The 27,885-nt window shown below is 34.0% G+C and overlaps 1 protein-coding gene across 5 annotated transcripts; it reads right to left on the reverse strand.

The window, feature by feature from the left end:
* Nucleotides 1-83: 83 nt before the first annotated feature.
* Nucleotides 84-27,732, reverse strand: LOC107047302 (la-related protein Larp4B). Of its 5 annotated transcripts, XM_029126753.1 has the most exons (12): nt 27,480-27,732; nt 27,043-27,200; nt 25,193-25,331; nt 17,624-17,993; nt 14,331-14,580; nt 13,854-13,994; nt 13,531-13,761; nt 12,091-12,239; nt 11,058-12,014; nt 8,134-8,302; nt 6,464-6,570; nt 84-5,774 (listed from the first exon to the last, which is right to left on the reverse strand). In XM_029126753.1, exons 1-11 carry the CDS (start codon nt 27,505-27,507, stop codon nt 6,475-6,477), a joined length of 2,688 nt encoding a protein of 895 aa, XP_028982586.1. In that variant the 5' UTR covers nt 27,508-27,732; the 3' UTR covers nt 84-5,774; nt 6,464-6,474. The 5 variants fall into 5 exon arrangements, with proteins under 5 accessions (XP_028982586.1, XP_015125553.1, XP_015125546.1 ...); XM_015270067.1 differs by lacking the exons at nt 25,193-25,331; nt 27,043-27,200; nt 27,480-27,732 and adding an exon at nt 20,195-20,273; XM_015270060.1 differs by lacking the exons at nt 25,193-25,331; nt 27,043-27,200; nt 27,480-27,732 and adding an exon at nt 19,315-19,841.
* Between the last annotated feature and the right edge of the window lie 153 nt (nt 27,733-27,885).

Genomic DNA, 27,885 nt, shown 5'->3' on the forward strand with positions numbered 1-27,885 from the left:
TCGTAATGCTGTAATTATCCCCCAAAAAACCTTCAAAGTGTCAATCCCCAAACAGACGAGGGACAATAATTCACACCAATGCATATATCTATTTTTATTTATTTATATTATGTATATTATGTACAAATTATTTGTTTTTCCTCTTATCCACTATATCTGGGTGCAATGGATAAATCTTTTATATACACTCATAGTAATTTCCAATTTTTGTTTTAGATTACACCAAAGAAAAATCCACAATCACGAAAGAAAGAAAATTATGTAACATTATATCTCCCTTCACATGAAAACAAAAAATTGATTATTATTATGATTTTTTTTTCGTTTTCTCAATTTTTGTTTCTTATATCGCGTCGTTTATGCCGTTTACATAAATTTACTCGTTTTATTCTTCATTTTCTCAATAATTGTATGTGTGAGTCCTCTCGATTTACCTCACAATTTCTTCAACTATATGAAGTTACTTTTTATTTTTAATTCACAGTAGTAACTCACGTAACATTCATACAATTGTATTTTTTGTTGCGTCATTAATTCATCTAAATTTCTTTCTCCTTGTTTTTTGAGATTTTTCAAGTAGTACACTTCATAAGCAGTCGATCAACGGTTGAAACGAATCTATAAAAATATGTCTACTCTCACTGGCGGTGACATTTTATCATTAACTAATACGTGTTCTCATACTTCATTATTTTCAATTAAAAAAGAAAAAAATAATTCTTCCTACTCATTACTTTTTTTTTCACCACAACTTCATCAATCTTGTCATTACAGGGAAGTCACTAAATTATCATGGACTGTGATATGCGGCCATTATTCGCACTACTCCTGTCACTAAATCATTCTTTATTACGTTCATTTTTACTGTGTCTTTTGACTAACAAAAGTGAACAGAGGAAACACTCGTTATTTGTTTTTTTCTTCATTATTTCTTTCCCATCATTAGCATTTTCGGATAATCTTCACAAAGAGGTTTTGTCAGCCACATATACTCAAAAAGGCACGGAATGATAGTAGACGCACAGACATGCAGCATTTATTGTGACTGGAAAATTATTTATCAGCGATTTTATATTTTCACTTGGTCTACGATTTTAAATTGAAGTAATTGTCATGTTTGAAAATAATTCAATCTCAATTAATCGTAAATTAGGGGAGTAATGCCACCTGTGGAAAGCGGCACTGGAGTAAATGAAAATTATTAATTAAGAAAATATATCGAGATGACAAAGTCATTAGAAAATTTTAACTAAACGATAAATTCAAGAATTTTAAGACTCGAGTTTGAATGATTATTGAGCCAATTTGAAACCGCCAATGAGCGCACCAAACTCCACATATTATTAATCACACACTCTCACTTAGAAAGCAATAAGAGACCCCACAGTGACCCAAAGAATAACGAAATAATCCATCAATTGAGAGAAAATTAATAGGAAAGAAAAGAAAAAAACTAAAAATCGTATAAATTCACGTGAATCGATTAGCATCCAGTGAAGAAATCTGTCAGTCTCACATGTTAAAAATATCGGCAGTTTCATATATTTTTATACGCCCTGAATGAAACATCATGCATAATAATATTTTATATTTTCTTGTTTCTCCAACCGACTAAAATGTTTAGAAAATGGTTATTTAAATTTTCTAGAACTCTCTCAATCTCTATTCGACTCTCGACTCTCACTGCGATACACTAGGCCGTTTCCTAAATCCTAAATTACAATTTTTTTAATAATTTTTCTCCTTGTTTGTACGATTAGCGAGAATCAATGGAAAATAAAAAAAAAACAATTTAATGAGGGCAATTAATCGATTCCATAATTGAAAGAAAATATTAATGTGCAGTAAATTCTACGGAGAAGCGAGTTACACAAATTTGCTAAAGAGCGGGACGAAAAAAAAGAAAAAAAAAACAGAAAAAACTAGTAACAGTAATTAACGTTTAATTTCGAAAGAAAAATCCGCTCACTTTACAACTGGTGAATATCAAAACCAAAAAAATTGTTCGTAGACCCATGTTTTTATAATACACATTTCTCGTAGTGTTAAAAAATCAGACTTTCTAGGCCTGCGGCCCATGAAACCGAGTACATTTACATTGTGTTGGTTTTATTGATTATTTTCATTAATTATTCATTAATATTATTATTCATTTTTTTGTGGGCTCCAGTCTAATCACAGTTTATGCTGATCCATGACATTTTTACCAGCCACGAGTATCAATGTTCTTTTTTTATTTCTTTTAAATCATAGAAACGTAAAATTTAACGCCTTGGATCCCCATAAATGGTGAAAACTCGCACCAATTTTATCATTGCTCTCTAATTGATTTTTAATTATCGCTAATTAACACTGAATCCTTTAGATTCTTCTCGTGATAATTTTCAAGCTTTTAGGTTCAATCCATGAAGACTCACGATATTAATTTCCTTTTGAGAACCTGCGTTCGTGCGAGAAGACAGTTATCAAGTATTTTCAATTTTCATCATCACGATTTTTCCTCGTTTTAATTTAAATACGATTTTAGTCATACACTTGTGGAAAATATTTCAATGATCGAGAGTGTTACTTGAGTGTCTCATATTTTTAACAAAATCAATACTGCGATTTTAATAGTCAGATCCAAGGCATTGCTATCGTCATCGTTTAAGTATCTGCATATTCATTAATCCTCAATTCTTATTATTAATTTATTTCATCTTGTTTTGTCAGTTGTTTTAATGCGACTGATAATTACGATAATTACAAATTGGTTTTTTATCCCATTGTTGTTCGGTTACTAGTATTTTGAAGAATAAAACAGGGGGAAATTAATGGATAAATCATTGATAAGGAGCACAATGTATCCACGGCATTCATGAAGCGTGTACTACCCATTTTTTTTTGATACTCTTATCATTAACGAACATATTTTTTATTTTTCATTTTAAATACGCAATCTTGCGAGTTTATTATCCACTAAATCGAGATGAAATGCCATCATTCTTCCTCTCAGCCAATACAATTTTTACGTTAATTCTTTGTTTTTTCTATTTTGCATTATTATTTTTGTTCTTTTTTTTTGCTTTTTACACATTTTGCTTTATTCTTTTAATTTGGTAACTTTTTTTATTGATAAACCCTAAGAAATGCGCATTCCTCTCATCATTTTAAATTCATTTTGTTGTCAATGTAATTACATCAGTTAGCAAGGTAACCGTTACCCCAGAAATAGGCACGTATTATAATTTTATTTATACTTTATGCATTTTTTCTCTCGCTCTCGCTCTCTCTCTTCACAACACTCAACGTTTTTTCCCCATTTTTATTCTTTATTATTTTACGAAAAAATATATAGAAGACAGAGTCTTATTCTGAGGAGGGTTGTCTCGGTCAACTCAACGACATTATGTTATTTATTTTATAATAATTGTCACACAGAGACAAAAATTAGTAATTAAATCGCACACTTACAAACCAAAGTTGGTTCAATTATTGTTCATTATTTTTTCTTTGTCACGCACATTTGTCCAGCTCAGGTCATTTTACCAATAAAAAAAGTATTATAAATTTGTTTCTCCATCTTTTTTCATCATTCTCATCCTCTTTATTCTCGCTAAAATTCCCATTCATCTCGTCGTAACAATCTTCACATGTTTTTTTAAATTTTAGTTCTCTTTCGTTTCATACACGTGAGCGATTTGACATTATCGAAAATTGGTATCGATCATTGGCCTCGGAAAATCAAGCAATTCAATTAAATTATTTCCAAGAGAACATTGTGAGCCATTTTCCGAATGCTGAAAAAGCACAAACTATTGAACACAAGTGAAAGATGATCGAACCTCCATGTTTTTTTTCTCTATTAATTTTAGATTTTCTAATCGAAAAAAAAAATCGCTCTCGAAGTGTAAAAATTAAAAGGCAGCATTGCTAACTTAAAATAAAAATGGTTTACATATAGTATTTATATATCAGTAAATCCCTTCGTAATTCCGAAAAAGAAAAGAAAACATTGTTTTTCATATTTCACCATTTTTTGCTATTGATTAATTTTCATTAATTCATCGTTATTTCGCTTATTATTTCACCTCGTATTTTAATTCCCTCAATTCTGCACGCATATCAGTAACAAATATATCATATGCGCTTCTTTATTCTTTTATCTGTTTACTATAATGTATAAGTTTTACATATAATCGTATAACATCTAAAGCCAAGCTCCTGTAATATACATAACACTTGAGGCACTTAATTGTGTGCTCAAATTATCATTTTTTATTCTTTATTATTTTTATTTACCATTCATCCATATTCCTCCTCGACTTAAATCATCATTATTTACCATTTTTAGTTTTTAAACTTTTTTTATGCTTTTTATGTTTTTTTTTTTCATTATTCTTTAATTATTATTTATTTACTCACTTAATTGTTACTTCATCATTTACTTTTTTTTTTAATTATTTTTTTGTTGCCAAAGCATAATTCTAAATCGTATGTTATCTCTCATAACAATAGTATTAAAAAAATGAGAAAAAAAAGTAAAATAAAAAGGGCCAGTGCCGTAATTAGGTAATGCAAACCACGTCACAAGCGGGAGTCTAGGGAGCATGGACACGAAAATTAATTTTCATTATTATCTGTTTTAATATTCTCCAGAATACCGATTTCTACTGGACGTATTCCCCCACATATTCCCCCAAATCTCGTACTTCATCTATTGTTTAATTATTAATTTTTGTATTATGGAAGCCATCACTGTCAATTCGTCTAAGCCCTTCCCATCATAACTTCTACGACAAAAAGAAAAATAAAATGATAAAGTGTCACCAGAAAAATCATAAAAATCAAAGTAAATTTCACCTTCAACATCCCTTGAAGCATCTAATCAATAAAATAATAATCAATATTCTGGAAAATCGTGAAAATAATCAGAAAGTCACTAATTTGTGAGCTGATGCTTATTTTTGCAAGTAATAAAAATTCAATAACTGTGAAGTTTTACTGGGTCTTAATCACATAGCACGTGAGTAAAAATCAAAAGAGATGAACGTAACTGTTAATCAACGAAATAAAGGAAAAACTAATGATTCGTTATCGATCAGTATCATTGTAAATTACATATTTCGTTGCTTTATTACATTCCTTAAAGTGTGTGCACTGTTTATATACTCAGAATTTTGGCACAAGCTAATGATTTTAATCATTAATAATTTCAAATGATTTTTCATTCATTGTTTTATTTCCCCATTTACGGCCCTGCGCTATGTAAAGGGTAGAGGGAGGACGAAGGAATTAAACGATTAACACCTTAGGTTTAACATTCTTCTCTTTTTACAAACTAACAAATATGTACCTCCAAAATCACAGAACCAAAGCAATAACAATACTCTCTCCTTCATTTTTATAATCAACGCATTGTTTTTTGTTTCCCATCTGTCTCTTATCATTTCTCATTAAAATCCCATCATTATTTTTCGTCTCTCAATCCAGCAATTCTGACAATTGCGGAATCACTTGTCCCTTGAATAACTGACATTATTCGTCAATTGTTCGTTCGCTCGGTCTCAATAATCCATCGGGATTGTTAATTGGTACCACAATTCATTGTAGGCGAAGACACTGTACAATGTAAAAAGTATCTGAATAACTTTTCGTTTCGTCTTCGCTTCCACTGTGTCTATTTATTCACTTTTATTTTAATTAGGATACGAGCATTGATTATCAATCCGTTCAATCCAAACTCGAGGGAGTAGGGGGAAGTGACTGCTTAATTAATTGATTTGCAGTAACATCTGGAAAATTGTTCACACCGTACTTTTAATGATTATCGTGTCAGGATTAATTGAGAACGCTATTGGGTAGGCGAATTGGAGGTATTTTATTATTCTAATGGACTGTTGAAAATTTGAGGGTGATATTGTCGATTGAAGATGCTCAGAGTTTTTAGAGGCTTTGAAGCACATATCAGGCGTTTAGTGAGAATAATAGAGCAACATTTTTCGGGGGAAACTGAATATTCATGTTGAATAATGCTGAAAATACATATTTTTTTGAATCCTTGAATTCTCAGAAAATATTTATTGGCTTATGATTATGAATTGAACATGAATTTTTTGTGTTTCTGGGAAATTTTATAATCTTTATCATCATTTTCTGTGAAAATAAGAAATGTCTGTTCCAAGTTATGAATTGCAAATGCGCATAATTCGAGAACAGAATGAATCTCCACGTCGAAAATTCCGAAAATTCAGTAAAATGGAATATTGAGAGTGTCGAATGAATGAAATGTCCCATTCGTCTAGAATATTCAGATCCAGTCATCATTCTCCAGGAAAACCGAGCGAATTGTAACATTATAAAATGTCCAATAAAAACCTGACAATTTCGTATACACCCTGAATTTCAAACACCTTCCACCAAAAATATTGATATCAAATTTTCAACAGTATGTTGTAATATTCATAAAATACGTACTACTTACATATTGGCTTTTTATTCGTTTCCATCCTTATCGTCTGTTTTGTGTTTTGTACAACGTAGCTCGCGACAGTGCTGAGCTACTTGGGCATAGCTTGGCCTGTTGAGGTCCTGGCATCAGAGATAAACGTACACAAATTACATAAAACTCCTTCCCTCACAAAAAATAACTCACAGGAGATAAAGTATAAAAAAAATCTGCCAAGCGAAGAGTGTACCCAGAAATTCCATTCACATACAATCGTTTAAACCACAAATACGTGAGGCACGATTGAATCTCTCAGCGTATAGAGTTACCCCAAATATGTATGTATGCATCAAGAGTAATCTCTAGTCATGCTTGTACTATGTGACAGTATAATTATTCAAAAAATCAGAGAATCATTCACTGTCTCTTCCACTGATAAAATTAAACATAAAACCCCCTCAGCCACCAACAATGCAATGGGACTAGAATGAACAACAGGATTCAGAAGAACTTTAACAACAGAATAAATTGGGAGAAGTTTAACATCAGGAACAACCACCTCCATGCTACAAGAAGCATAAAAGACAATGTGAAAATGAACAATTTGTAAGACTTGTCTACACAAATGAAAAGGAAAACTGATAAATCCAGATCAGACGTTAAGGCCCGAGTGTATCTTGATTGTTTTTTCATTAAGTATATCCAAGTTCTTTGATTATTTTTTTCTCGAGAGAAATGCTTTTCTACTTTTGTAGTCGAACATCAAAGCCTACATTTGAGCCCCATTTGATCCTAAGTTTCCGGACATGTTCCAATGTTTCTATTAATTAAACTTTGCAGGTCTGAATTTGAATTTCGAAATTGAACCGTTAAAAAACATTTTTTTAATCTGAAAAAAAATTATAAAGCTTACTTTTGGAGGAAGATTGATGAAATAATTTTAAAAGTTCAATTTTGAAAATTACGAGCATTTTTTATAAATAATTTATAAACAATCAATTTTCCTCCATTTGATCGGTATCGTAGCAAATTTATTTAGAATAAACCATAAACCATAGTCATATTCAGAATTTTACCAGAAATCGATTTCATGCCTAAAAAAATTAGGTTTCCGAAAGTTGAAACAATTTCAATTATTTATTTATAAACAAAGAATGGTTGAAAAATAATCATTCTGTGCAAAATGTAATTTGAATGACGCTGAATATTCATGATTTTTTTTCAAATTTTTCTCACGAAATTTAATCGACAAATTTGATGATTGAAAATGAGTCTACAGTGTGGTTTGCACCAAACTGTAAAAAATACTTAGATATTCGTAATCTAACATATTCTTTAATTGTCTTTCACCCTTTACATAGCGCTGAAGTCCCCAAAAATTACGATTGTACAATAAAAAAAAGAAAAAAATTGACATTTTTAGAGAATTTTCAAATAATATTGGGATATAAATTATTAGTTTGCAATTTCCTCCCTATTGGACATTTCCTGAAAATATTATGCTTCTTTCTACTTTTTTTTCGTGCAATCATAATTTTAGGGATTCCCGCGTGATGTAAAATCACCTGAAAATCGGGAAATACTTTAGATTATAAAGATGAAAAAACAATCGAGATAACGTTCAGAAGATAATCATCACCCTTGCCTTATATCGATTAAAAAACAATATAAATAATCTTGTCAAGCATTATTTGATGATTACTTACTAAGGGAAAGGCCGAGGCCACTCCAGTTTGTGACTGAGGATTCTGTGGGGCAGTAGGGATGTCACAATCGCACCTCGTTACCGTCTCAGACTCTTCTGCCGCATGCGCATTTGTACTTATGGCCTCATCCACACCATTCACCATGTTCGTGTCATCAGTCTTTATAGATCTGTCAGCGGTTGATTTTTCAATAATAAACGACTAAACCTGAGCGTTCGAATAATTTTACACAGTAATAATAATTCCTAAGTTTAACTTTACTTAAATTACGCGGAAGATGATGATTTTTAACGTTTCAATTATTTCATATCGAACACAAGAAGATGTCTTCGACCGTTACCGGAAGGCCCATGCAACAAAATTTTGAAAAAATTCCTCTGGATAATTTAACAAATTATTTTATTCAATATATTCTCCCCACCGAATGATTGACGGGGAGGTATTCTTGCCAGGTTGCAACACACGGTTAACAAACCAGTACACATCATTTATTAACTTCCATTGACAATGATTCTATACTCTCATTACCAAATAATAATGAACCATGCTTGTTTGTTCTTTCATGTCCTCAAATTATATTTCTCTCTTCAATTCTCGTCTATTTGTATTACGAAAGGCGAAAAAAATACAGCTTAAATCATACTTTAAAAACTATAAACTCATTTTTTTGGGGTTTTCTATAATTTTTCATCACTCGTTTGTTTTTTCTCATAAATCATAAAATGCTTTTAAAAGTAACGTGAAACCGAAACAATTAATCGAATTATCGTAGCACTAATATTAGAGAACCCTGAATAATTATAGTAGTCCCTATGTATTGTTTATAATTATCTAATCAAATTCTTTCATTCGTAGTTTATACTCGTGGCAGAACAGAGCAAGAAAATTACCTCTGCCTACTGATAAATTTCTCTTCAAGACCTACCACATAGTACTGCATACATACATATTACCACACTTGAAAAAAAATTATCATACGATTCTTCTCATCGTTTATTCAACTATTGACTGTACCAGAACGAATGCCTCGCCATGTCAAAACGAAAAATGTCGCAAAATGCTCGCACTGAAAAGAACAGAGAATTAAAAAATACTTGGAGACGTGTATAGCTCATATTTTTCAATGCTAATTCACGTCTTAGCTCGAGCGGAAGTGTTCAGTTAGCGAGGCACTCTCTCCCTCTCATAATTCATCTCTCTCTCTCTCTCTCTTATTCGAAACATCAATGAAATAATAATAAAAACTAAACACAAAGACAGTAAGTGTCGATTAATAATTAAAATTAAATGGCAAATCATAATAACAGAAGGGGAAAAAATAATAATCGAGTGCAATTCACTGAAGAACGAAAATAGTAAAATTCCTCTCATTTCAAATATTAACGTGTCACTGCATTCGTGAGGACAATTTTCACTCGTGGTAACTCGACCCACAACCAGTGCTTTATTATGGATCTAATTTCCAGAGTTGGAAGAATAAGGAAACGTCCGAGGTGTTTCAAGCCATTCGGCAATTAAAAGAAATTAAAAAAAAAGAAAACTCTCAGAGGTACTCATTCCTCATTCAAGACGAGTTAATAACGAAAGAAAAATCATAAGAATGTGCCCAACACTGAGAATCAACGAAACGTAGCAGATTTTTTTTTTCAGATAACAAAATGAACTACTGAGAAATAATTTTATACATCTGTGAATTATCTCGTAAAACTCATAATGTCGTTCTTCTCATGCATCCCATGTACGCCCATTACGAGCTTCAATGCGGCCCACAGTATTTCAGTGAAACATTGTTAATGATTCAAGTAAAGTGGGGTGATCTATCCCTTTATCTTCATCTATACCTCAACTTATTTTTTACAAAGACTACAAGGTGGAGACATTCAGCGATTATACAGAGAACAAAATAATGTCCACCGGCTAGTTCTCTCTTGAGAGAAGAAAACAAAAATTAAATAATGGATAATCATAATAGCATAGCAGGCAATGCAGCCAATGACGGTTAGAGACTATTCAGCATTCCCCAGGCCTCGTAACGTGCGCACGTTTACAATTCTCTCATTTCAATCGAATTAAAAAAAAATTCTCTCTCAATTTTGTTTCCACTCGACCTTCAATCGATTCCCCATTTTCAATTCCCCTTTTCCGACATCAAAAGAAAAAAAATTGTATGAAAAAACCATCAATTCACGTACAAAATAATTTTATATGAAAATTTAGTGAATTCAATAGAAAATTCTATTGGATTTTTATTGAACTTTCTAGGCATTTTTGGCCGATTCTATAGAGAAATTCTCCAGCTTATCTTTGCATTTTTTCAATGGAAATATTCGATCGAAAATATCAATAGAATTAGATTTTTCTGTACAACTTATTCTACTAAGATGTTTTCTACAGAAATTCCTCGTCTGAAATCTTCTAAATTTTTTTGATTGTTAAAAAAAGACATGACAAGTAGAATAGAAAAAACTAAGAAAATTCATTTCGAGGAATTTCCGTACAAAATGTTTCAATATAAAAAGTATAGAAAAACGAAATCCTACTGGTTTTCTATTCAAATTTCTTCTGGACATTGTCTATAAAAAGCGCAGTGAAACTAGGGAATTTTCCATTAGAATCGTCCGAAAACCACTAGAATTTCCAATAAACGTTCAATAAAAATCTGACAAAATTCTCATTCAGTTCTCAAAGCGAAATCTTGAAAAGAAGACCTAAAAATGGGACTTGGAAACGAAAGAGAGAAGAAAATCCCTAAAATACTCTCAGGATCCCAGGGGGAGCTCGAAGTTGGGTTAAAAACCGTAAAAAATAAAAACGTGAACTATATAATGAATATATAAATATGTACCCTACTGTATATACCTAATATATACGTTTACCGTTTCATTTCGTTCATTTTTGTTTTATAATAATAAAGCACAACTCACTTATCGGGAGATGACGGGGGAGTGAGGGTGATAGTGCTGAGAGCGATGTCTGATGATTCAGAGGGATTTGTGCTCGTCATAGCACCACCAGTGACAGCTGCTGTACTCGTTATAGACGTTGCATTAACAGTTGTACAATCGTATGTTGTACCACTTGTACCAGGACTCGTTGATCTACTGTTAATCATTATTCCCTGTTGATTATGTTGATTAGACAATTGTTCCTTATCCTTGGTTGTTTTGAGCTTAGCTGTACCCTTGACAACATCAGACAATCTATTTTGCGATTGTAAACTGTCATTTGTAACAGTTGTATCACTCGTTGAATTATTTATTTTATTATCAGCATCGAGACCTGGTAGTGGTGGAAATGCTGATGCCTCAAGATCAAACTGCACAATACTTCTACTGTATTGTGCTCCAGTTGTATTAGCAACAGCCTGCGTTGATACTTGATTATCACGCAATTGATTAATTTGACTGTTGTTGTTATTATTATTATTATTAGACTTTGTGAGTCCAACAGTCTCCTGTTCTTTGGTCCTGCGTGGCATACGATGACGTGTATACTGTATTGTATTTTCAATACTCGTATTATCATCCTGTGATGATGATGATGGTGTTGTCGTTGATGATGTTACTTTTGTACCATGATGATGTATTACACTGTACTGTGTATCATTGATCTGTGATGATGTATTTGTTACATTTTGTATAGTTCCACTTAAATGTGAGGAATGAAATTTTGTGCCTGATTGCTGATAGGAAGATGATGATGATGCTTTTGATATTGGTATTTGTTGAATTTGGGGTGGTGGTAATGGATTTGTTACACTCTGTCCACCAGTATTGCTCTTCTGTGGATGACTTGTGCGAGCCATTTGTACCATATTACTATTACCACCACTGTCCATTGTACTTCCACCACGTTCTGATCCATTTCTGTGTTTATTTCTGCTGTAATTGGAAATTATCGGTTAGGTGGGTGGATTGAGTGGGTTTCGAAGGGGCTGGTGGGAGGATGTTTACTTGCCTATTTCTTGGATTGAACCTCGTGTGAGGCTTGAATGAGTTGTGAGGATTTAGACCGTTCATCGCGAATACACTTGTCGTCATGTCGAAGTAGGCTGGACCTGCGGCTGGACCCCAGTGCATCATCGATGCTGGATAGAAGGGTTGGTGCTGGAAATATTGTTATTACGTTGTAGATATTGATGGGGTGATTGAGGGGAGGTAATGAGTTTGGATATTCCGTCGGCAGGGAAAATTGGCTCGATATTTTTTGCACTAGAGTCTCTCAATTTAATGCTGATGATATTGTTATTTTTTCTTGGGACTGTTTAATCTACAATGAGACTTGATTGTTGACTGTTGAATCATCCCAACAGCCAGAGATTCCAGGAAAAAGAAAACAAGATATGGTTTTTTATTTTTAATCATTCCAGCGCTAGGAATTATCACTCAACATTTTTTTTAGTAGAATAACTTGTTACCAAAATAAATGTACGACGTTAAAAATTCCCCCGTCCCTGAATTATTTAATCTGTAGTGAAGCTCTTGATAACTTTTGGATCATTCTGGCAGTCAGTGATGCTTTTTTATTTAACATTCCTTCAGCACCAGAAATTATCTCTCAACTTTTTTACAAAATCTCTTGTTATCGAGATGAATGCACAATTGAATCCTACTGATATTCGTCCCTTTCTGTGAACTATTTAATGTGTAATTAAACTTTTGATAAAACATGAATCACCTAGTAAACAGTGACTCCAGGAAAACAAGCCAGGAGATTATTTTTTATTTTAAATATCTTCAGTACCAGAAATCATCTCGACATTTTTTTTTTACTAGTCACTTGTTACATATCAATATGAATGCATCATTCAATGCTAGTGATATTGTCTCCTTTATGTGAAGTATTTAATCGGTAATGGAACTTTTGATAGTCATTAAATCATCCCAACAATATAAAGAAACCAAGAGACCTTTTTCAAGGAATCTCTTTTAAATTCCTCCAACAAAAGTTAGTTCTCGGAATTCTTTATTATTCAGTACTGACGGTATTGTTCCCTTTCCCAGAACTATTAAATCTAAAATTAAACTCTTGATAATTCTTGAATCATCCCAACAATCAACAAGAGACAGTTTTTTATTCAAAATTCCTCTAACAACATTTTTTCTACAAGAATCGCTTGTGCATCATCGATGCTGGACAGTGCAGTTGCTAATAATGTTGTTATAACATTGTAGACGACATTGATGGGTCAATTGACCGGAGGTAATGAGTTTAGGGCTGAGTGGAGACCAGTGAATGAATTTATTCAATTAATGCTGCACCTGCTAGTGAAATCGATAAAGTGCATTCATAAATTCATTCGTTGGTGGGTGGTTGGAGAATGCTATTATGATTGTTTTGATGCTTGATAGATTGATTTGGTAAACATGTAATTGTTAGAATTTTTACAATACTCACGTAGACGTGGACCTGGTTGGCATATGGCGGCATTGTAGTTTGTGGCATGGTCGTGCCATTTGTATACCGGAAGAGTGGCTGACCAGGTGGGTAACTGCTTGGATCGTACACCGGTGGAGGTGGGGGTGTACGATAGCCATTTTTAATACCACTAACACCAGGCACTGCTGCTGGTATTGGTAGCCTGTTTGTCATTGGTTTCGCTTTGATCCTCGCCATAATTGGCTTTCCCTTGATGATTCAAAATTAATTAATTATGATTAGTATTTTGTACATTGTTCTTGGGAATAATTGGAGGGGGGATTTTTATTTGCTTTATGTACCTGAAATTCTTTGACTTCCTCGCGCAGAAACCTGTAGGCCTTCTGAGCGTCCTCATCAGACTCGAAAGTCACGTACCAGGAGCTGTTGTGGGCAAACTCACACGATATGAGCCTTGGACATCCCTCGCCTGAGAATAAATTCTGGAAATGCAAAGAAATATTTTAATGTTATGGTTTTAATTTTGTTGTCCAGCTACACATACGGAAGAGATTCAAAAGATTCAAAGATTCATCGAAATTTGATTGGATATCTATTGAACTTTCTTTGAGGTTTGGAAATGTTCAATAGAAAATATTTTATAGACAAAATTGATAGGTTTTATATAAAAAATAACTTTCTTGGATTAATTTTCAATTGAAGTTCAATAGAACTTTTCTACGAATTTTTTTCGCGCTTGTAGTGAAGAACCGAGAGATGTCTTAATTGAATTAACACCAGCAGTACTTAGTGGAGGAGATAATGGTACTGATAATTACTTTGACTTCTTCCAGAGGTGTGTTGTCCGGTATCTCCCGGAGTATGACTATACATCGTTTGTGATTCGGCCTGACTTTCTGTCCTTCCTCATCAACTTGAACATTCGGTGATTCACGTAGCACCTCAGTTATCAGCGTAATGTCCTTGGTCAATTTTTTAACTTGATTAAAGTTTGCTACCGTCCATATAGGAACATATTGATCATTATCCATTTGAGATAATAAATATGTATCATTGGCTAAGTTTTCTCTGTAACAATAAGGTTTGGTTGTCGTTAGCTTCCAGTTTTCCATCCAAACATTCAGTTCTAATGATATTTTCCTCAGTCTGAGAACTATTAATAGTTTCATGAGGAATTCTTTTTGCAACAGAAATGATGTCTCGACATTTTTTCACTGGAATCACTTGTTATCGAGATGAAACAGAATTCAATTCTGAAGATATTTTTATCTTTCATATTGATAACTCTTGAATCGCTCCAACAATCGGTGAGTTCAGGGAAGGAGCCAGGAGAGTTTTTTTATTTGAAATTTCTTTACCCACAGGAATTATCTCTCGAGATTTTTATACGAGAATCACGTGTTATCAAAGTGAATGTGCAATCAAATGGTCATGATATTTTCCTCTATCCCTGAGCTGTTTTGCGTACAATCGAACTGGTGATGACTCTTCAAACGGTCCAACAGTCAGACATTAAAAAAAAATATCAAGACAGTTTTTTATATGGAATTTGTTCAGCGAAAAAATTATATCCTGACTTTTTTATCCTAGAATTATGTGTTATTAAGATGAATGCACAATTAAATACTCGTGATATTTTCTCCTCTCCCTAAACTATTTTATGTGCAATGAAAGTGAGGATATCTCTTCAATCATTTCAACAATTAGCCATTTTAGAAAAAAAGCCGAGCGATAGTTCTTTATCTGGAATTTCTTCACCGAAAAAATTACATCTTGACTTTTTTTTTATCCTAAAATTATCTACAATGAATACGATGCTTTTTTAATCATCCCAAGACTCAGTGATTTCAGAAGAAAAATGACAAGAGATAGTTCTTTATTGGAAATTCTTCAGTGACGTAAATTACCTCTCAACATTTTTTTACACGAGAATCACTTCTTATCGAGTTGAATGCACAATTAAATACTCATAATGTTTCCCTCCTTCAAACTGTTTCATCTACAATGAAACATTTAATAACTCTTGAATCATCCCGACAATCAGTAGTTTCAGAATGAATAAACGAAGAGATAATTTTGTATTTGAATTCCCCTAGCACCAGAAATTATCTCTCGACATTTTGACACAATAATCACGTGTTACCGAGATGAATTAATATTAACTATATTTTCCCCTTCTCCTGAACTATGTCATCTACAATGGCCATAATGATGATTCTTAAATCACCTCAAAACTCGGTGATTTCAGGAAAAAAGCCGAGAGATAGTTTTTTATTCGAGATTCCTTTAGCACTGGAAATTATCTTTCGACTTTTTTTATACGAGAATGTAAAACAGAATCAATACCGATAGTATACACATCTCAATACTAATTATATTGTCCCCTTTCTCTGAACTACATTTAAAATAAGCAAGAAAATTATTTAATCATCCTAAGAATCAGTAATTCCAAAAGAAAAACAATTAAAAGACGGTTTTCTATTCAAAATTCCTTCAACAAAAAAATAAAACTTAACATTCTCATGCTGAAATCACTTATCATCAAGATGAAAGCAGAATGATTCATCCTCCATCAATGATTGCATTATTGTTATTGAAGCTTGTTAATAACCGTTGATTTCAGAAAGAAAGATGAGAGATCATTTTTTATTTGAACTTCCTTTAGCGACCGAATTTATCTCTCGACATTTTTTATGATAGAATGTCTTGTCATCAAGATGAATTCACAATTCAAGGCTAAAGATATTTTCCTCTTTCTCTGATCAAAATCTGCACTAATCATCTCAAAAACTATTCAATTGTCCCAATAATCAGTAATTAAAAAAAAAACAATTAAAAGACGAAAAAACGATGAAAGCAGGATGATTCATCCACCATCAATGATTGCATTATTATTATTGAAGCTTGTTGATAAATGTCAATTTTAGAAAAAAGCTCAGAGATCATTTCTTTATTTGAATATTCTTTAACAACAGCATTTATCTGTCGACTTTTTTTATGATTGAACCTCTTTTTGTCAAGATGAATGCATAAGCCAATACTAATGATTTTCCCCTTTCTCTCAACTGCATCTACACTAAACATCTAGAACTATTGAATGATCCCAATAGTCAGAAATTTCAGAAGAAGACCAATTAAAAGACAATCTTTTATTGAAAAGTCCTCCACCAAAAAAAAAAAATTCTTAAGGTTCTCCTGCTGAAATCACTTGTTATCAAGTCGAAAGCAGAATGATTTATCGACCATCAATGATTGAATTATTATTATTGAAGCTTTTGAATGAATGTTGATTTTAGAAAAAAAACTCAGAAATAATTTCTTTATTAAATTTTTTACTAGAATCTCTCATCATGAAGATGAATGCACAATTCAATATTAAAAATATTTTCTCCTTTCTCTCAACTGCAACTACACTAAACATCTAAAAAAAACTATTGAATCATCCCAACAGTCACTAATTTCAGAAGAACAATTAAAGATAATCTGTTGTTAAAAACCCCGCCACAACAAAATTAAACTCTTGACGTTTTCCTGCTGAAATCACTTGTTGTCAAGTCGAAAGCAGAATGATTTATCGGCCATCAATGACTGAATTATTATTACCGAAGCCTGTTAATGAACGTTGATTTTAGAAAAAAAAAACTCAGAAATAATTTGTTTATTAAATTTTTTTTTGCTCGAATCTCTCATCAGCAAGATGAATTAACAATTCAATACTAAAGACATTTTCTCCTTTCTCTCAACTGCATCTACACTAAACATCTAACACTATGGAATCCCCCCAACAATCAGTAATTTCAGAATAACAACTACAAGACAATCTTCTATTAAAAATCAGAAGAATGCACAATTCAAAACTAAAGATATTTCCCCTTCTCCCTCAACTGCATCCACCCGAAACATCTAAAAACCATTGAATCACCCCAACAATAATCAATTTCAGAAGGAAAGCAATCAAAACACAATCTTCAATTAAAAATTCCTACAATAAAACAACTGAATCTCCTGCCACTCTCCCCCTGAAATCACTCGTTCTCAATCCACAAGCAGGAACCATTCATCATCAAATAACTATCAATAAAGCCTGTCAATAAAATTTGCCTCAACAAACCTGGAGAAGTAATATTCGAGTTGCGAAGAGAGCATCTGTTTAAGCTGATCCAATGGTATACCAGTCACCGGCATATCTGTCATTGAATTTTGGGATAACTGTACATCACCAATAGTAACATCAACTGGTGCATAACCAACACCAACAGCACCACCCAATCCAATGGTATGCTGAGCAGTGGGCTCTATACCACCCATACCTGGATCGAGCATCAGTTCGCCAGTTGTTGGTCCACCGTTCATGACACTGTAATCTAGTGTTGATGGGCTTGTAACAACAGCACCACCGACTGAACCCAGAGGTTCAGGGGTGGCTGGGTAAACCGCCCCTTGTGGGAGCTTCCCAATGTCTCCATTCATGTACACGTACCCTGAAACAATAATCAAGATAAAGCCCCATTAAAACCTCATCAAGATTACACCTGGGCTGTATTGAAAATCCATTTTCCCATTAACACTACAGTTTGAAAATGAAAAAAAGGAATGACTCTAGTGCTCCATATACTCAATTGAACACGATTTATCAGCTTATCTCCTGCACAAAAATACGATTTCTTCAGTCAATGATAATAACGACGACAGAATTCTTCCGAGTAATTTAAATCACATTAATGCAATTATCGCGAATAATGTGGAATAATTCAATGTCAATTGTAACCAAGTGAAAAATCAATGGACATGTCAATGCTAAAACATCAGCTCAACGTTAAAACCACTGGGAATAACCTTGAAATATGACCCCTCGTCCCTTATTCCCGAGTAATCCGCGCGAAAGCGAGCGATAAAAATCGACGCAAAAACCCCCGAACAGTAAAAATCAACCCCTCAAACCGAAAACCCCCAACTACACAGACTCAAACTCTCACTTTTCCCCCAACATACGTTAGCACAGATACGTTTTTTCTCTCTCCTCTAAAGCCATGTTGCATCATGCATTAACCCAAAGACCAGGCCTTGCGATCATATATCCCCAATGTACCCCACGTTTAACCAACAAAATTCCCAAAACCGAGGGCTAAATCCCCCCGAAACCGACGAAAAATCCCCAAAACCCCCTCCCACGGACGTTAAAACGCCTGAATGAGGCACTCTCGTTCGCAAATGATGTGCTCTGGTTACAAAACATCCAGAATCACTCCCACATTCGTCAACCCACCGAAAATAACCAACAATAAAGACCCCAGAAAAACTTCACAATGGAAAAATTACATAAATCATCGGGTGGAAAATATTGAAAGCAAAAATCATGAAAAATCCCCGTGAAAGCCCCTGAAATAAGCCAGAAAACCCCAAAGAATGTGAAATGCAGAAATGATGGAACATTGCCACATGCCATAAAATAACTCAGCTCGTACGAATCACTCGGTTGTACCCTCGACTCTCTCAATAGTATCAGTGTGTTTAATCCGAATGCTGGCATCCATACACCGTAGTATCCACACGGTAAAATAACGTTATCCTACCACCATTAATTACCCATAACACAATTGACAATGTTACAACCGATAATATTGTATGGTCAATGATATGCAATATGTTTAGGGGGATGAGTATACTTGGCCAAATATAGAGTGGTAGACTGGGTTGGCCGGGGGCACTTCTAAGCAATGATCACACACACGCAATGGGCAAAAGGTGACAACCCGCACTCGTCCGGAAGTAACACTAAAATGTGGTATCGAATGTCATTACCAAAATCACCATTCATAATGTCCAATGCGCTATTATTTCCGTTAAAACACGCCTTATTAATCCATCTTTTTTTTTCCTCGAGTCCTCGGGTTATTCCCAATAGCAATTGGCCAACTCCTCACGTTTATTCCTCCACTGCTCAATGACTCCTTGGTTTTTGGGATTATTTTGGGCCGTTTGCACTTTTCAATGATAACGAAAGAAAAATAAAAAATAATAATACTATTTTATCACGATGAATATTTTAACGGGGGGTTACAGGCGGGTTTTACTGGTTAACTGGGCACATTCTCACTCCACGTTCGGTGTGTGGGGCGAATATTGGCTGTGATCGTGTGGCCTGGGCCCTGTAGAGTTGCCCCAACACACTAATAATCACACGTACCCGCAGTGTGTCCACCTTTTAAAACGCACCCCTCGATATGTAACTATGATTATTTTTTAGCAGGCAAAAATTTTGACGATTATTTCAGTTAATTTATTTATGATCTTTTTGAATGTCCTCTTCCTTATTCACTCGGTACCTTCTCTCCTGCCCCTTCTCTCTCTCACACACCCCCCCTGCTGGATACACACACACACAGCGAGGTATATAATACGCAGTCTCTCTCGTTTATCTCTCTCTTTCTCTCCTCAACCCTCTCGCTCCTTCTCCTTCTATTTTTCGAGCCGTTTTTTTCTTCTTTTCTCTCCTTTTCATACCATTTACTAAAGTTTAATCATTTTATCACGTAACATACGTTCATCTACGTCATTATTATCCGCATGACAATGGTGTAACGACGATTGATTTAATGTTTAGATGAGGTGTTGATTGTTAAATGTCATGATGTTAATATTACTTTGGATGTAGTTTTTTTGGTATTTATTGTAATCTTACCGAGATGAAGGAATTCAACTCAACACACAATTTCTCAAGGAAACTACAAAATGGCCGACACTGAAAGGCACATGCCGTGGGCTCCAAGTGCATTATGGGGGCTTTATACACTTGGGGGGGTACTCGCAAACTGTGTTAATACACCGGGGATTAAATGTGGGGGTTTGTCAGCGACATCTCGATGACGATGAATAGGACAATTTTCAGTTGATGGAGGATTTTTTTCCCCCTTTTATCACGAATTTTGCGCAATTTTAGATTTTTTTTGAGGCACGTTGGCGTTACCTCGTGCTCCCGCCGTTGCGTTTGAAATTTCACACCGGAAGTGCGTGGTACCTCGTGGTATTTACATCAATCAATTATCACATAATTATTGCTGCAATTATTTAATCAGAAATAATTCGAATGGATTTAAAATTTTTTTACGTTCGATGGAATGAAATTTGAAAGATTTTGTTTCGTTTCTTGGGAATTTTGATTATAAGGGGGAAGGGGTGGAAGGCGTGAGTGATAGATACATCACTGTCAAACACTCGATATTATTCGAAATAAAAATAAAAAATCAGCAACTGGAAATCACGCCGCATACCCCGCGGGGTTTTTACATAACACGTACGGGATAAATTGTAGAAAAATGGGGCTAATTGAAAATTCTATTGATTTTTAGTCGATTTTATCGAGAAATTATGCTGTCGGAATATTTTATGGAGAAAATCAATACAATTTTATTCTACTACGTAAGTAATTTTATTTAGATGTATTCTATAAAAATTCCTCCGCTCAAATTTCCAGAATTTCGTTCATTTCATTTCCTTTTTTTAATGAAGAGAGAATAAAAATATAGTGGGAAAAATTTATATGAAATATTTATATTTTATAGAGACAATATCTTAATATAACAAGCTGTATAGAAAGATAAAATTCGGCATTTGCAATATTGCGGAATTCTCGAAAAAATACGCACGGAAAAAATTATAGCAAAATCTAGCGAATTGAAAATTCTATTAATTTTTAGATCATTTTATCGAATAATTCTCCTATGCAACTAGTTTCTTCAGATATATTCGGCAGAAATTCCTCGGCTCAAATTCCCAGAATTCTTTTGTTTTTTCAATGCCGGGAAAACAAAAATAGAGCGAAAAAAAATCTGAAAATTCATGTAAGGAATTTCTATAGGCAATATTTCAATATAAAAAGCTGTATAGAAATATGAAATAGACCATTTGCTATTTAAAAGCTGCACATATTGCGGAATTCGAAAAATAAATAAATGAAAAACTCATGGAGTTTTCGATAGAAAACTCCAACACAATTTTCCAGTGAATTCACTAGGTTTTTCAACGAAATCATGTCGTGCGTGAACATATGAACGAGACTCAGCATCATTACATTTTCTGCGAGGCCCCCGAGGAATGCGTCTGGAATTTCTGTCGCACCGTTCATACTCACCTTTTTTTTCATTCTCATCATTCTTACCTCATTGTCAAAGGCAAATGTTAAACTAAGGGAGAGGGAGAGAGAGAAAAAAAAATGAACGATGTAACAATGAATAGATTCTCCTCCGAGCACTCGTAATAATTCAACGAATCATTCTCACGCGATTATCGTCATTCTCGTGGAATTCGATGGCGCACGCACTCTGGAATTTAATATTAGCGTCTGTGGATGGAAAAACGGCTCTTATTTCAACTCTGCATTCCATAATGTCTGTTATATGACATCATGAACACTTGCACGTTTCAATTATCTCGATCACCTTTCCAAAAGATCTGGGCGTCACAACAATCGGCATTGTTTCTTATCAGTTATCCATAAATCATCGAACTAAAAATATCATTCATTATTATTTTTTCTTTCTTCTCATTTTTAGCTCTGCGGCATTATCACGTACGTGTAAACCGGTTTTTCTTAACTCGGTTGACATTAGCATCAGCAGAATGGGGAAATCCCGTGTAAAATGATACATCCTGGTAAAAGCTTAATTTTTCTCTCTTACCAAGCGGTTCAAGTAGAAGTTTTAGCTAAATTCTGTCAGTTTTTCGCCGATTCTGTCGAAAAATTCTGCAGCTTTTTTACGTGTTTTTGATAGAAAATATTCAATAGAACTATTGTGTCGAAAAAATCAACAAAATTTTATCTTCTTATACGAATTTTTCTAGTGAGGTCCGGTTGCACCAAGTCAAGTTATGGAAATCCTCAGTTAAGAATCGAAATAAATAAAAATAAACTGCCGATAAATTTTGATCGAAAGTTCATCGAAGTTATTTCACAAAAAACGTGGTGTATCGAGGTATCATCACTATTTGCCAATAATACCACTAATTTTGAAGTATTTAGTCGATATTTTTGACCGATGGCTGAAAGCCCACTACAACGAATTCCTAAAATTTCCCGAATGTGGGATAAATTTACTCCAGACATAAATTTATTCTGACGATTTATTTGGCTAACAGGACTGGAGCAACCGACCCTGATACCCTATTTTTTCACTCCATTTTTTCTTCTTTTATTACAAAAATCACACGAAAAAACTCCGAATATTGTGACGGTTGTCACATTCGGGTAACAGTTGAATTTCTCTCTTAGCAAGAGGCTCAATTAGTCACGTACGGAATTGTGCACAGTTCCATTCTATTAATTTATTCATTCAAACAAGTTCGATTGTTTTGTAGTTATGAATAAAATGCTTGGAAGTCTCATAGAACCCTCAAATATTGAGAAATGAAAATGAAATGAGTATTTGTGATTAATAAAGTTGGAAACTGAATCCTCTTTTCTACAGAGAAATAGAAAATTTCGTCTGGCGCTGAATGTTAATTGCAGATTGACTTTTTGAATTGTTTCGATAGATGATTGTGGTCCAAAATTCTCTGATAATCCACTCGAAGAAAGAGAAGTTTCCCATTTTTATGGCCATTTCACTAATTGGATTTCGATTTGAGCTTCTATCAGCTTTTGGCTGATTCTATCAAAAAATTCCGCAGCTTTTTACGTGTTTTTAAATAGGAAATGTTCAATAGGAACTATTTTATCGGGAAAATCAGTAAAATTTGATCTCCCCCTATGAATTTTTCTATTGACTTCTTCTATTTCTTTCATTTAATAAAAAAAATTGAGCGAAAAACTCTGAATATTATCAAATAAATCCAGATAACAGCCGAATTTCTCTCACTTATCAAACGGTTCAAAATGACAAAATACAAAACTTCACACAATTCCGTTCTATTCATTCATTCACACAATTTTAATTGTTTTAGAATTATGAATAAAATCCTTGGAACCTCAGAGAGCCCTCAAATGTTGAGAAATACAAGTGAAATGAGCATTTCGGATCAATAAAATGGGAAACCAAACTCTCTTCAACTCCAGAAACCTCAACTTTTTTAGTTGTTTCAGTAGACTAGATGATTGTGGTCCAAATTCCTGAATACCGCACCCGAAGAAAGAGAGATTCCTCATATTTACAACCATTACAGTAATTGGAGTTCTATTGAATTTCTACTAAAAATTCTATCATTTTTTCCGATTCGATCGAAAAATGCCGCAGCTTTTCCACACATTTCTTCAATGGAAAATGTTCAATAGAAATGACTTTCCTCGGTAGATTTTTCTACTGAGACCTTTCCTGTAGGAGTCGCTCAAAATAAATTTTCTAATTTTCTGTTACTCCACTTTTTCTCTGATTACAAATATCAAATGATAAAAACCGAATATTACAAGACAGCCTGGTAACATCTGAATGACTCTCTTATCAAGCGATTCAAATAGTCACGTACAAAAATTTTGCACAATTCCATTTTATTAATTCATCAATAAAATGAACACATGATTTAATTCAGTCTAGCGAATTGCCTTTTATTTATTTCTAAGAGCCACAATTCAATTGAATAACTTGAAAAAATCAAAAGTAATGAACAAATTCAATATGACAATGATGGTAAAAAAAGAAAAATGTTAAAAGAACAAATAAGAGAACAGCTTATTCTCCACTATGAACTTCATAACGTAAAGATGTGGGAAAATCATTTATTAAATTTTATCTGTTATAACTCGATAAATAATACAACGTGGAATCAAAGGCACAAAAGTTTGAGAGAATTGTTATCATCGTGGAGTCATTTAAGCACAAACACCAAGTTTGTTGTCTTTTATCATTTATTCTAATCAATTACTGTAGTTTTTCTGGATTTTTTCCCCTTCAGAATTAATGCAAAGCGGTAGTTACAAATGAGAGAAGTAATTAAGCCAAATTTTATGGATTTCTCTACATTAAAATGATTTTCTTCTTCGTTTATTCTTGTTCATCGCTACGCTTTGTTTTTTGTTGGTTTTCAATTCAATTTATCTTGCAAAATTTATGTTTTTTTTAAAATTGTTATACGTTCACCAGTTAAACTCTCTGAACACATCAATCGCGCCCAGATACATACTATCTAACAAGATATTGTTGATCCATCCGTCGCTACGTGTATCTACCTCTTGTACAATAATTATCTCAAAAATTTGTCTAATAACACTATTAATCCAAGTGTGACCAAGTTCAGCGGATCATCTAACATAAGGCTGTAAAATATTGCTTTCACTATAATTATTACAAAATTTTATTCTTCTCGGATTAGAAATATTGTGCCTATATGATAATGTATAATAGTTCCTTTGTAGTTTCTTCTTTTACTTATTACGTGTTTACTTTTTTTTCACTTTTACGCCTCTTTGTTGGTTGATGCTTTTTATAATCTTTTTATTGAAATATATATGCGTATATAATGGAAATTGGGGGGAGGGAGTATTTCCCACGAAGTATCAACAAGTAGTTTGTGACTGATTACAGATAAATTTAATGATGAATTGAGGTGTTTTGTGACGGTGGAGCTTTCTCAAGGTTGTGTGGCATTTGGATATTGGGATTTTTTTTCAACTTTTAGGAACTTGTTGTTGTTGTTCTTGTTGTTTTTATTGTGTTTCTTTTTTATTTGCTTTTACCGTTGATTTAAAAACCGTGAACCTTGAGCTGGTCAGGTTTGGCTAGACCTGATTTGGTTAACCACTGGCATATATTTTCACGCTGGTCCCCCTGCAGCTGCAGCACCTCCCCGTACTCCGGGTGCTCGATTACAGTCCCATTGCAGGCGAACTCCTGTAAATTAGTGAGTTGTGGTCATTCTAATTTCGTTCTGAATTCAAGTTTATAATATTTTTCATGCGGAAATCAACATTTAGGTGATAATGCTAGAAAAGTCTGGAGTATTTTGACATATTATCTGCATCGGAAAATTGTAGGTTTACAGACGATTCGCAAATTTTTGAGAGGATTCTATTCCGGAGAAATGGACATCTCAAATTATATAGAGATATCCAGGCCAAGGTGAGGTAAAATGAACCTTTTTGAAACGTCAATATCGGATGTGCAAGTGACATTATTTGAATAAAACAGGTCTCTTTTTGAGGCCTGAGAAAATACCATTGAAATGAAAAAAAAATTATGAAATTCCACTCTGTCAATCTCGAGTTATTGACAATAACCAAAGAACAACATAAATTGATGTTGAGATAATTTAAATTCCCATAACTTTGAATAATTGTTCATATTTTATGTAATGATTTAATCTTATTATTCGCTGTTTTATGATGAAATCAATGGAAACTACAAATTTCAGTTCAATTATTTCATGGACATTAATAGAAATCAGGAAACAATATTCTTGAACTCTCAAGTAATTGACAATTCAAGTAATTTTGGAAATTGTCGTTCTGCTGTTCAAAATGTTGAAATTTCATAGTTTTCAGCAAAATCCGAAATTGAATTATTTTTCCCCCTAAATCGAATCGAATTTGACCCTCTAATGCTGTTCAAAGCGTCCCCACTTCGCCGTTTCTCGGTACGAGCGCGTGTTCCCTTCTCCTGCGCCTCTATTGGCGTCTCGTGGCTCATCAACATTAGAGTTCATGAAATTTCAATTCCTTTTCAACAGTGTTGACGTCATGCTCTTAGATTTCAGCACACAATAAGTAAATAAATAAATAAATAAAATGATAAATGAATGGAAGGTATTAATGTAAATAAATAAATGGAATTTAGGCATGAGTTTTCATTACACATCTCTGAATCCAAAGAAGATATCGAAATTTTCATGAAAATCTTTTCAATAAATGAACTACTCTCGTAACACATCTTCAATTTCACCGCATTTCCAAGTAAAATAGTTTCGTTCCCTTCTACCACCCATAAGTCCTCCCATAATTAATGTCCCAAGGAAATTGTAGGCGTAATCGAGCAACCAAATTATGCTTCACAAGCCGCACGCGACCTCAGCACGAAACAAATCAATTTAATAAATTTCCCAAAGGCTTTTAATTACTATATCTGATGAATTCCAAGGGCAAACGATGAATCAATGAAACTCAATTTGGTGGACAATAGAGCCCCCCACACTATTGTGGGAATACGCTAGAAAGCTGTATTGGGGCCAAGGGCATTGTCTAAATATAGAACAAACATTAGAAAAGAAATGTCAAGTGATTTTGCGAAAATTCCCAGTAGATAAATTGCAGGCGCAATTATCAGTCCGTCCACACATCTCGAAACTCCGAAGGTCAAGTTAATGAGACGGAATCGAAAGACAAACGCTAACGCACACTGACGCATTTCGCAGACCAACGAGTAATATTTTAGCGAATCACGCTCAACTCATGCACGTTCGATACACAAATTGTATCTTCTTTGTTCTTGAGAAAAAAAATGTCTCGCGTCATTCTATTTATAGATGCTGTCCTCCAGCCAGTGGAGTGACACCAGACGACTGAGTTAGTATTTTTTAGAGTGAAATTTTGATTTTGGGATCCCTCACCTTTTTACATGCCCGTACAATTTTTTTCAAGTCATATTCCGAAGAGAGTCCTTGTACCGTTGTTAGGGTCTTGCGACCATTCCGCTGCTGGATTCTTATATGCACGAGACCGTCTTGGACGTCATCATCTGAACCCTTGATTGCATCTGCAAAGGGGTCTGCAGGGAAAAATGAAAATAAAAAAATTGGAATTGAGAAAAAAAGAGATTTTTTGCATTCCCAGGCAGTCAAAATGGCGCCGGACGGTGTAGCGTGTGGAATAAAATATTTCGTTGGGAGAAAAAATTTTTGAGAATCATTGAATTGCAGGAGTCATCAATCTGTCTCAATTGCGCGCTATGATGCAAGGTGAAGACGCTACCCTAGCCGCCATTTTGATAAAAACCATTCGTCAATCAAATAAAACGTGTTTTACACTCGATAATTTCAGCACTCACCGAATGTGTTAAGATTCTGGATGGACATACGACAAACAAAATATATCCCTCGGAGATATATGACTGCAAATTGCAATTTGTTTTGTACTGATTGAATATTAACTTCAACGTAACGTTTTTTTTCAACTCAATACGGGGGGATGTGGAGTTGTGTTGAGAGGGGGGTATAACCACACAGTCACTACTACGGAGAAATACTGAATAAATCCGAAAAAATCCTCCGCCACGATGGTGCCCGAACCTTCAACCGGAAGTAAAAGTTGCATTTGTCATGGGGTGGGGGAAGCATTGGGTGGGGTTTTCAAAGCTTGTGACGTTCGTAAAAACATCAGAAGTTTGACTCGTCGGTCAAAGTCCAATCGGATGTGACAATTATTCCCTAGGTTTTTTGAAATTGTTACTAGGA

The sequence above is a fragment of the Diachasma alloeum genome, unplaced genomic scaffold (genome assembly GCF_001412515.2).
Source record: "Diachasma alloeum isolate Michigan unplaced genomic scaffold, Dall2.0 Dall_scaffold_00183, whole genome shotgun sequence".
In the NCBI taxonomy this organism is placed as follows: Eukaryota; Metazoa; Arthropoda; class Insecta; order Hymenoptera; family Braconidae; genus Diachasma; species Diachasma alloeum.

Coding starts and splice junctions, on each gene's coding strand:
- LOC107047302 (XM_029126753.1), bottom strand. CDS start 27,507: ATGTCCATCCAGAATCTTAACACATTCG. Junction 13,995..14,330: donor CACCTCTGGAAGAAGTCAAA/GTAATTATCAGT, acceptor TTGCATTTCCAG/AATTTATTCTCAGGCGAGGG. Junction 12,240..13,530: donor CCAACCAGGTCCACGTCTAC/GTGAGTATTGTA, acceptor CAATATTTCCAG/CACCAACCCTTCTATCCAGC.